Source organism: Dendrobates tinctorius, unplaced genomic scaffold, assembly GCF_039654945.1.
Source record: "Dendrobates tinctorius isolate UK_male_01 unplaced genomic scaffold, ASM3965494v1 ptg000012l, whole genome shotgun sequence".
Lineage (NCBI taxonomy): Eukaryota > Metazoa > Chordata > Amphibia > Anura > Dendrobatidae > Dendrobates > Dendrobates tinctorius.
Genome location: NW_027361680.1, coordinates 2,074,465 through 2,086,568, shown reverse-complemented (window position 1 = coordinate 2,086,568; position 12,104 = coordinate 2,074,465). Strand labels below are relative to the sequence as shown.

General features: G+C 44.6%; 1 protein-coding gene across 1 annotated transcript in view; it reads right to left on the bottom strand.

Annotated features, from left to right (window-relative positions):
• TMCO1 (transmembrane and coiled-coil domains 1) overlaps window positions 1–12,104 on the bottom strand; it is a 113,133-nt gene that overhangs the window by 58,042 nt on the left and 42,987 nt on the right. The window contains exon 4 of the mRNA XM_073557948.1: window positions 8,474–8,520. Within this exon, the coding sequence (XP_073414049.1) occupies window positions 8,474–8,520 (47 nt within the window). The remainder of the gene's footprint in view (window positions 1–8,473; window positions 8,521–12,104) is intronic.

The window sequence follows — 12,104 nt, the reverse complement described above, 5'->3', positions numbered from 1 at the left end:
CGGATGTTGATCTCCATGAGTTCATTCATCCTCCTCTTCCTATAAAGGGAATGACCTTTAGCTAATCCCCTCACCTGGACACGTAGAAGCGAGTAATCGCGAAACGGCCATTGTCCGACACCTCCCTCCCCTAGCATTCCTCTACGTCCTGCATGTCCACACATTTGGTACATATAGATGGATAGAGATATATTATTATTATTATTATTATTATTATTATTATTTATATAGCTCCATTAATTCCATGGGGCTGTACATGAGAAGGGGGTTACATACAAAGTTATACAGTGGCATGTAAAAGTTTGGGCACCCCTGGTCAAAATTACTGTTATTGTGACCAGTTAAGCAAGTTGAAGATGGAATGATCTCTAAAAGGGCTAAAGTTAAAGATGACACATTTTCTCTGTATTTTAGGCCAAAAAATTTTTATATTGTAATTTTAAAAATTACAATAAGGAAAATAGGCCAATGCAAAAGTTTGGGCACCCTGCATAGTTAGTACCTAGTAGCACTCCCTTTTAAAAATATCACAGCTTGTAAACACTTTTAGTAGCCAGCCAAGAGTCTTCCAATTCTTGTTTGATGGATTTTCATCCATACTTCCTTGGAAAATTCTTTCATTTCTGTGAGATTCCTGGGTCGTCTTGCATGCACTGCTATTTTGAGGGCTAGCCACAGATTTTCAATGATGATCGAATCGGGGGACTGTGAGGGCCATTGAAAAACCTTTAGCTATCGCCTTTTGAGGTAGTCTATTGTGGATTTTGATGTGTGTGATCATTATCCATTTGTAGAAGCCATCCTGTTTTCAAGTTCAGCTTTTTTACACATGGTGTTATGTTTGCATCAAGAATTTGTTGAAATTTCATTGAATCCATTCTTCCCTCTACCTGTGAAATGTTCCCTGTGCCATTGTCTACAACACAACTCCAAAGCATGATTGATCCATCCCCATGCTTAATGGTTGGAGAGATGTTTTTTTCCTGAAATTCTATGCAATTTTTTCTCTGCACATACCTTTGATCATTGCGACCAAAGAGTTTTATTTTAACTTCAACGATTCACAGGACTTGTTTCTAAAATGCATTGGGCTTGTTTAGATGTTCTTTTGCATACCTCTGATGCTGAATTTTATGGTGAGGGTGCAGGAGGTTTTCTTCTGATGACTCTTCCATGAAGGCCATATTTGATAAGGTGTCTCTGAACAGTAGAACAATTACCACAACTCAAGAATCTGCTAAATCTTTCTGAAGGTCTTTTGCAGTCAAGTGGGGGTTCTGATATGCCTTTCTAGCAATCCTACAAGCAGCTCTCTGAAATTTTGCTTGGCCTTCCAGACCTTATCTTGACCTCCACTGTTCCTGTAAACTGCTATTTCTGAATTACATATTGAACTGAGGAAAGGACAACTTGAAAACGCTTTGCTATCTTCTTATAGCCTTCTCCTGCTTTGTGGGCCTCCACCATTTTCATTTTCAGAGTGCTAGGCAGCTGCTTAAAAGAACCCATGGTGGCTGTTTTTTCGCACAAGGTTAGAGGAGGCTATGTGTTTCTAAACCTGTGGAATCTGCATCAGCTGGCCTTTCCTAACTTTGAGGGTAAACAAGCCATAACCCTTACAGGCTAATTAAGGTCTGAAACCTTGGTCAAAGTTATCTGAGCACACAAATCTCCAAAGGTGCCCAAACTTTAGCATCGGACTATTTTTCTTTATGTAATTTTTAAAATGTGAAAAAATTACAATGTGTATTACTTTTTAGCCTAAAATACAAAACAAATGTGTCATCTTTAACTTTAGGCCTTTTAGAGATCATTTTATCTTCAACTTGCTTAACTGTTCACAATAACAGTAATTTTGACCAGGGGTGCCTAAACGATTGCATGCCACTGTATATATCGTTAATAGTAAACAAATTTACAATGACAGACTGGTAGAATGGTACAGAGGGGAGTGGACCCTGTCCTTGCGGACTTACATTCTATGGGATAGTGGGGAAGAGACAGAAGGTCCTGGGGTGCAGCAGCTTCTGGTGGTTTTGAGGCGGCAGCTCGGGCGGTGGTGAGGCGGCAGAATGGTTATTGCAGGCTGTAAGCTTTCCTGAAAAGATGGGTTTTCAGGTTCCATTTGAAGGATCCGAGGGTGGTGGATAATCGGTCGTGTTGAGGCATGGAATTCCAGAGGATAGGGGATATTCGGGAGAAATCTTGGAGGCGGATGTGTGAGGAACGAATAAGTGTGGAGGAGAGTAGGAGGTCTTGGGAGGATCGAAGATTACGTGAGGGAAGATACTGGGAGATTAGTTCAGAGATATACGGAGGGGATAGGTTGTGGATGGCTTTGTAGGTCAGTGTTAGTAGTTTGAACTGGATTCGTTGGGGAATTGGGAGCCAGTGGAGGGATTTGCAGAGGGGAGAGACAGGGGAGTAGCGAGGAGAGAGGTGGATTAGTCGGGCAGCAGAGTTGAGGACAGACTGGAGTGGTGCAAGAGAGTTAGCAGGAAGGCCACAGAGGAGTGTTGCAGTAGTCAAGGCGGGAGATGATGATTACTCGTACAAGAGTTTTAGTAGATTGAGGGCTGAGGTAGGGACAGATTCTTGAAATATTTTTGAGTTGGAGGCGACAGGAGGTGGGGCAAGAGTTTGGACGTGTGGTTTGAAGAACAGGGCAGGGTTGAGAGTTACTCCGAGGCAGCGGATTTCAGGTGCGGGAGTGAGCGTGATGCCGTTTACTATAATAGATAGATCGGGTAGGGAAGATACGTGAGATGGAGGAAAGATAATGAGTTCAGTTTTGTCTACATTGAGTTTTAGAAAGCGAGAGGTGAAAAAGGAGGATATGGCTGATAAGACACTTTGGGATTCTGTACAACAGAGAGGTGACATCTGGGCCAGAGAGGTAGATCTGAGTGTCGCCCGCATACAGGTGGTACTGGAAGCTATGGGACTTTATGAGTTGTCCTAGGCCAAGAGTATAGATGGAAAAAAGTAGGGGCCCCAGGACAGAGCCTTGGGGGACTCCAATAGAGAGAGTGCGGGATGAGGAGGTAGTATGGGAGTGGAAAACGCTGAATGTGGGGTCAGAAAGGTATGAGGCAATCCAGGACATGGCAAGGTCTTTGATGCCAAGGGAAGAAAGAATCTGTAGCAGTAGGTAGTGGTCGACTGTGTCGAAGTCAGAGGACATGTCGAGAAGGAGAAGGATGGAGAACTGTCTGTTAGCTTTGGCTGTGAGTAAGTCATTAGTAATTTTGGTCAGGGCAGTTTCAGTGGAGTGGTGGGGGCGGAAGCCAGACTGGAGGATGTGAAGGAGGGAGTTAGATGAGAGGTGGGAGCAAAGTTCAGCATGGACATGCTGTTCAAGGAGTTTGGAGGTAAACGGGAGCAGTGATATGGGGCGATAGCTGGGCATAGCATTTGGGTCAAGGTTTGATTTTTTTGAGGATGGGTGTGATGGTGGCATGTTTGAAGGCAGAGGGGAAGGTACCAGAAGATAGGGATAGGTTGAAGAGATGGGTTAGGGCTGGAATGATCATGTAAGTGAGGTTGAGGAGCAGGTGGGAAGGGATGGGGTCAAATGCACAGGTGGTGAGGTGTGATTTGGAAAGATGAGTAAGCTCTCCTTCAGTGATGTTGGAGAAGGAGGTTATTAGGGAAGGGCAGAGGTCTAGTAAGTGGAGTGATTGGGGTGGTGGGAGAGTAAAGGTTTGCCTTGTTCGGTAGATCTTGTTTTTGAAGTAGGTGGCAAAGTCCTCAGCAGAGATGAGGGGAGTTAGAGGTGGCAGTGGTGGGCAGAGGAGAGAGTTAAATGTGCTGAACAGTTGTTTTGGGTTGTGGGATAATGAAGATACAAAACTTGTGAAATAGGTCTGTTTACCAGAGGTGAGGGCTGATTTGAAGGCAAGTGTAGCTTGTTTGAAAGCAGCGAAGTCGTCTGGCAGGTGTGTTTTCTTTCAACGCTGCTCCGCGACCCTGGATGCTTGTCGAAGTTTTTTGGTGAGGTTGTTGTGCCAGGGTTGCCTATTGATTCGTCGCACTTTGCCATGCAAGAAAGGGGCGACTGAGTCTATGGCTGATCTGAGGGTGGCATTGTAGAAAGCGGTGGCACTGTCCGTGTTGTGAAGATATAGAGGACAGAGGTAGAAGAGAGTCTGAGAGTCTGTGAATGTCTAGGTGTGCGAGGTTTCTGCGAGGATGTGCTAGTGATGTGCTAGTGGCTGGACATGGGGGCAGGTGAGAAGGACAACTATGAGAAGGTGAGTAGATGGTGGTCAGATAGGGGGAAGGGAGAGGTTGTGAGATTAGATAGGGAATAGAGGCGGGTGAAGAGGAGGTCTAATGTATGTCCCGTCTGTGTGAGTGGCTGTGGAGGACCACTGAGTAAGTCCAAAGGATGAGGTAAGTGACAGGAGTTTGGAGGCTGCAGGCTGGTGGGTGTCAATGGGGATGTTGAAGTCCCCCATGATGATGGTGGAGATGTCAGCAGAGAAAAAGTGGAGGAGCCAGGTGGAGAATTGGTCGATGAAGGCAGTGGCTGAGCCTGGTGGTTGGTATATGACAGCCATTTGGAGATTAGAGTCAGAGTAGATACGGACTGAGTGAACCTCGAAAGAAGGGAGGATAAGGGAGGGTGGGGGTTAGATAAGGTTAAAGGAGCAGTTTTTAGAAAGAAGGAAACCCACTCCTCCACCATGTCTGTTGCCAGGGCGAGGAGTGTGGGTAAAGTGGAGGCTGCCATAACGCAGTGCGGCCGGGGAGGCAGTGCCAGGGAGTGTCAGCCACGTCTCAGTGAGGCCCAGGAAGGAAAGGTTGCAGGAGGTAAAGAGGTCGTGGATCACGTGGAGCTTGCTGCAGACGGAGCGAGCATTCCAAAGTGCTCCAGAGAGAGAGGGTGCGGGAAGGTGGGGGTCACTGGCACAGGTTTTAAGTGTGAGGGATTGCGGTAGTTTCTCTTAGTGTGAGAAAGATAGGGGTGAGGATTAGTGGGATGTATGAGGTGGGGAGGGCAGGATTGGGGGATATGTCACCAGCAGTGAGAAGAAGCAGAGAAAGGGAAAGCAGGTGGGTGAGGAAGAGTGATCGTCTTGTATTGTATTTTAGGAGGAGAGGTCTGAGGTTGAAGAGTATGTCTGCAGATGAAACGAGGTAGGGGGGGAAAGAGAGAGGGGGAGATAGTTATTTGGTTCAAGGGTGCAGGGGTTTGGGGATAGCAATATACAGGGGTTGGACAAAATAATGGAAACACCTAACGTTTTGGCATCATAATCTTCGAACATATTACAAACATGCAAACTGTGACATATGGTAATGTTTTGTAGTTGATTATTTGTGTTATGTGATATGTGTATGTAAATTAACTGTTTGTTTTGCAGAATTGTAAGAACATTGATGAGAACCTGATACCAATGGCAAACCTCTCGGATTTTCAAAGAGGCCAAATTGTTGGTGCTCGTATGGCAGGCGCTAGCGTAACAGAAAGTGCCCGAATGCTTGGCGTGTCAAGAGGTACTGTCTCCAAAGTAATGACTGTGTTTGAAAGAGAAGAAGAAACGTCCGCAGAAAAGCACAGGTCCGGCCGAAAGTCAAAGTTGACTGAGAGCGACCTTCGGACTCTAAAGCGAATTGTGAGAGAGGATCACAAGACCATGGCTCCGAAAATCACTGCTGAGCTCAATGAACATCTACAGAACCCAGTTTCCACGAAAACTGTTCGTCGGGAGCTGCACAAATCTGGATTCCACAGAAGAGCTGCAATTAGAAAACCGCTGCTCTCAATGACAAATGTTTCCAAGCGTTTAGAGTGGTGTAGAAACCTACAGAATTGGTCCCTCGAGCAGTGGAAACATGTGATATTCTCACCCTATTTACCCTATTTCCGACCTACAGTCGAGTGTACGTTTGGAGACAGCTGAAAGAAGCATTCCATCCAGACTGCCTTCTCCCAACCGTAAAACATGGCGGAGGTTCTGTGATGATCTGGGGTGCTATTTCGTGGAGATCCGCCGGGCCAATGATATCCCTTCATGGAAGAATTAACAGCCGAGATTATTTAGGCATTTTGGGTGACCAAGTGCATGCTATGGTTCCATCACTGTTCTCGGAGGGGAACGCCATCTTTCAGAATGATAATGCACCAATTCATACAGCTAGAATCGTTAAAGCATGGCACGAGGAACATTCTAATGAAGCTGAGCATCTCATCTGGCCCCCACAATCCCCAGACCTCAACATTATTGAGCATTTATGGTCGATTTTAAAGATTCAAATTCGACGTCGATTTCCGCCGCCATCATCGCTCAAAGAACTGGAGGGTGTTTTAACTGAAGAATGGGCTAAAATTCCTTTGGAAACAATTCACACGTTGTATGAATCCATACCTCAGAGAATTGAGGCTGTAATCGCCGCAAAAGATGGACCTACACCATATTAAACTAACTTTTGTTGATGTTTCCAGGTGTTTCCATTATTTTGTCCAACCCCTGTATATGTATTTAATTATTTTACGTTTTTTTTTGTTTTGTTTTTAAGTTTGAGCACAGGAGCCGGCTGATTTGAGACTACGTCTCCCATCAGCGGCACCTGCTATCACTTATCAGTGACAGAAGATGTAGCCTGATGGGAGTAGTAGTCTCATTAGCCGACACCTGCTGACTTGCGGTAAGCTTTTGGCCGCGGGTCACAGTATCTCTGCGGGGTCATGCTGACATCTGGCGTGTTTTGACCTATGGTAGTGATGTTGCCGGCGGTAGCGTTACAGGTTTTCAGAACCATCAGGCTGGTGTTTCTCAGACAGCGTGGAAAACAACATAGCAAACCCATAAAAAACAAAAACTCAGAAAATCTGCAAACATTTTTATACCTGTTTTTTTGCTGCGGATTTGCCCGACTCAACTGAAGATGCATGGAAGCGCTAAGAATCCGCAGAAAAAACGGATATGCTGCAGGATAAAATGCACTGCAAATACTCAAGTAAAATTGCTGATCATGTGCACAGCACTTCACGATTCTCATTGAGTTAGCTGTCATAAGGATTCCATGGCGTTTTAAGCTCATTTCCATGCTGAAAAAAAAAGCAGTGAAACCGCACCAAAAATGCACCGTGTGTACACAGCGTTAGGGTATGTGCACACGCTGCGGATTCTGCTGCGTTTCCGCAGCGTTTTTGGCTCTGCAGAAACGTAGCAGATTTTGCTGCGTTGTACAGTACCTTTATTTCCTATGGAAATAAAAAAAAGCTGTGCACATGCTGCGTTTTTTTCCGCGCGGTTTTGCTGCGGTTTACAATCCGCAGCATGTCAATTGTTTGGTGCAGAAACGCTGCGGTTTTACACCTCATCCATTATGAGGTGTAAAACCGCAGGGCAAAACCGCAGAAAAAACGCAGATAATCCGCAGATAATCCGCAGAAAAACCGCAGCACTTTGTCCTGCGGATTTCCTGCGGTTTTCTCTACAAAATCCGCAGAGACTAAAAACTACGTGGGAACATAGCCTTACTGTATATTACTGCAGCTTTTCTTTGTGATAACCCCAAAACTCAATATGTTCGGAATGTAATAAAAAACTGTTAGTTGGACACACAGCAGAGCTTTGAAGGAAAGGAGCACTATTTGATTTTTGAAGTGCAAATCTCGCTGGAATAAAATGGGGACACCAAATCGCATTTGCAGAACCCCTGGGGTGCCAAAACAGCAGAAACCCCCCAAAAGGGAACCCTTTTGAGAAAATAAATCCCTCAAGAAATACATCTAGGCTTTTGGTGTGCATTTTTATCCCACAGGCGCTTACAGAAGTCCAAAATAATTTGAAAAAAATTGGGCAGTAAAAAAAAAAATGTTTTTCTTTTATACTAAAATGTTATTTTTGCTTAAAATTTTAAATTCTGACAAGGGATAATATAAGAAATTTTACCCCATATGTCATCAGAAACTGGTAACACGGTGGGACTTCTAAAGGTAGGAGCACTACTTGGCATTTAAGGCAAAGATTATGGCATTATCATCTAGATGCCACTGTGGAGATTGACAGTGGCACAAAGGAGGTAAATGCCCCAATCAGCGCTAAAACCAACAGTGACTGATGTAGAAGGGTGTCATCTATTCTACACAGATGACACCTATTGAATTTTAAGCCTGCTCAGGTTGCCATTTACTTATTCTTAAGCAGCGATTAGAAATAAGAGCCATTAATGAATGCTGTAAAAAGGAGTATCGGCAGTTAAGGGGTTAAAAACAAAAATGTTTTATATTTAAAAAAAAAAAGTTGAGATTACATTTTTGGCAAACTGCCCTGCTAGCCCACCTGTCTCAAACAATTTCCGGTACATACATATGTTTAAATAGGATTTATTAGGATTAAAATGCAACTACATTCAGCCACGGAGTCAAATGAAGAGCATAAACCTACAGAGTTATATAAAATAGTGGCAAAGGTCACTAACCCAAAGATCATTGCTGTCTGCAATGAAGTTTACTTACCATAGACAAATCACGATTATTATTCTTCAGCTTCTCCTCTTGACGCTCTAGAAGAATAAAAAGTCATACTTTAAACCCCACATAAAAATCGTTCTAAGGTTGGTTTCAGATTTGCGGGTGTCAAAACTGCGTCAAAACTGTGAAGCTCTGGCCACTGCCGCACCTCCTCCGTGTAGCTCCGCCTACGTCGGGTACGCAGGCCTTGCGGATGTATGCGGATGCGTCCGCATGTGTCGTTTTGACGCTGCGGCGACCTGCATCGAACGCAACATGTTGCATTTTGTTGTGGTCGCCACAGCGTCAAAACGACACATGCAGACGTAGGCGGAGCAGAACGGAGGAGGTGCGGCAGTGGGCGGGCGGAGCTTCACGGAGGAACTACGCAGCCCTCCGCAGCTCTGATATCCGCAAATCTGAACCTAGCCTAACCCTTACACCTGCAACAAATTTTCGTTATTTTTCATCCCTTTCTGCCAAAGGCCAAAACATTTTTATTTTTACATCAACTCTGCCGTATGAGGGCTTGTTTTTTGCAAGCCAAGTTGTAGTTTTGAATGACACTGTTTTACCATTAAATGTAGGGAAAAAACTTTCAAATGTAGCAAACTAGTGAAAAAAGACAGCAATTTCGCCATTGTTTTTTTTTTTAATTCCTTTTTATCGCATTTATTGAGAGGTATAAATATCTTGACACACAGATATTACTCAGGCCGGCTTCACATTTGCAGATGGCAGAGCTGCGGAGGGCTGCGTACTTCCTCTGTGAAGCCTTGCCCACTGCGGCACCTCTGCCTGCATACCTATCTTTAATATTGGGTACGTAGGCCATGTGGATGTTTGTGGATGCCTCCGCATGCGTTGCTTTGACGATGCGGCGAACTGCGTCGAACGCAACATGTTGCAATTTGTTGCGATCGCCGCATCGTCAAATGACGCATGCTGAGGCATCCGCATGGCCTGCGTACCTAATGTTAAAGATAAGTACGCAGGCCGCATGCATACGTAGGGGGAGCTGAACGGAGGACGTGTGGCAATGGACGGAGCTTCACAAAGGAAATCTGCAGCTCTGCCATACGCAAATCTGAACCTAGCCTTACTGGTAATGTGTTTTTTCATAACCCATGACGGCACCACAAGAGAGAGGGGATCCGCCCTGAAAGGACAGGAAACCTTCAAGATAAAAAGACCGGCTCCTCTCTCCACATCAGTCGGTTTACAGAATACAAGAGGAAACTCCCAGGTTAGTGTACACACCTAAATCATACCTCTAACTCCTTATTTATCCGTAACCATAAACACCAAAGTAAAACGAGGTCTACCGAAAAGTGAGTGATTAACAGGGAGGGAATATAACCCCTTTCTGCCATATGACATACTATCCCGTCCATCTGCCCTGGGACTTAATTCCCAGGGACGGGATAGTACGTCATAACGATCAGCGGTGCTCACGTGGTGAGCGCCGCTGATCGCGGCCGGGTGTCAGCTGATTATCACAGCTGACACCCGGCACTATGTGTCAGGGGCAGTCACGGACCGCCCCCGACACGTTAACCCCTGGCACACTGCGAGCAAACAGGATCGCAGTGTACCGGGGGTTTAGGGAAGCATCAGCAGGGAGGGGGGGCTCCCTCCGTGCTTCCCTGAGACCCACAGAGCAGCGCGATGTGCTGCGCTGCTGCGGGGGCCTCCTTCCCTGCAGGTCCCCGGATCCAAAATGGAGGCGGGGACCTTCGGGGGGACTGCTTCCTCATGCCTGCCTTCTGCACTGCCTGTGAGAGATCGCTGACAATGTAATAAAGTTAAAAAAAAGTGTAAAAATATTAAAAAAAAATCGCTACATTAAAAAAAAAAAAAAATTCCCTAAAAAATTCATTTTTTGGAAATAAAAAAAAAACAATAAAAGTAAACATATTTGGTTTCGCCGCGTCCGTAACGACCCTCCCTATAAAGCTGTCCCATTACTTAACCCCCTTAGCGAACCCCTTAAAAAATAAAAAACAAAGCAAAAATAATGCTTTATTTTCATGCCGCCGAAGAAAAAGTGCAAAAAGTGCAATAAAGCGCGATCAAAAAGACGGATATAAATAACCATGGTACCACTGAAAAAGTCATCTTGTCCCGCAAAAAACGAGCCGCCATACAGCGTCATCAGCGAAAAAATAAAAAAGTTATAGGTCGCAGAATAAAACGATGCAAAAATAATTATTTTTATATAAAATTGTTTTCATTGCATAAAAGCGCCAAAACATAAAAAAACATAAATGAGGTATCGCTGTAATCGTACTGACCCACAGAATAAAACCGCTTTATCAATTTTACCGCACGTGGAATGGTGTAAACGCACCCCCAAAAGAAATTCACGAAATGCTGGTTTTTGTTCATTCTGCATCCCAAAAATCGGAATAAAAAGCGATAAAAAAGGTCACGTGCCCGAAAATGGTACCAATAAAAAGTCAACTCATCCCGCAAAAAATAAGACCTCACATGACTCGGCGGGTCAAAATATGGAAAAATTATAGCTCTCAAAATGTGGTGATGCAAAAATTATTTTTACAATAAAAAGCGTCTTTTAGCGTATGACAGCTGCCAAACATAAAAACCCGCTATAAATAGTAAATCAAACCCCCCATAATCACCCCCTTAGTTAGGGAAAATAATAAAATTAAAAAAATGTATTTATTTCCATTTTCCCATTAGGGTTAGGGCTGGGGGGGGGGGTCTAGTTTCCAAAATGGGGTCACTTGTGGGGTGTTTCAACAGTTTAGGCACATCAGAGGCTCTCCAAATGCGACATGACACCCGCAGACAATTCCATCAAAGTCTGCATTCCAAAACATCACTACTTCCCTTCCGAGCCCTGACGGGTGCCCATACAGTAGGGTATCAGCGTACTCAGGACAAATTGGAAAACAACTTTTTGGGTCCAAATTCTCCTGTTACCCTTGGGAAAATAAAAAAATTGGGGACTAAAAGATCATGTTTGTGGAAAAAATATGATTTTTTTATCTTCACGCCCGGGCGTTATAAAATTCTGTGAAGCCCATGGGGGTTCAAAGTGCTCACCACACATCTAGATAAGTTCCTTGGGGGGGTCTAGTTTCCAAAATGGTGTCATTTGTGGGGGGTTTCCACTGTTTTGGCACATCAGGGGCTTTGCAAATGCGACATGGCGTCTGATCTCAATTCCAGCCCAAAAAGTCAAATGGCGCCGCTTCCCTTTCGAACTCTGCCATGCGCCCAAATAGTCGTTTACCCCCACATGTGGAGTATCAGCGTACTCAGGACAAATTGCACAATAACTTTTGGGGTCCTGTTACCTTTGGGAAAATAAAAATTGGGGGTGAAAAGATCAATATGATTTTTTAATTGTACGGCTGTACGTTATAAACTTCTGTGAAGCCCTTGGGGGTTCAAAGTTCTCACCACATCTCTAGATAAGTTCCTTGGGGGGTCTAGTTTCTAAAATGGGGTCACTTGTGGGTTTCCACTGTTTAGGCACATTAGGGGCCCTCCAAACGTGACATGGCGTCTGATCTGAATTCCAGCCAATTTTGCGCTGAAAAAGTCAAACGGCGCTCCTTCCCTTCCGAGCTCTGCCATGCGCTGAAACAGTGGTTCCCCCAACATATCA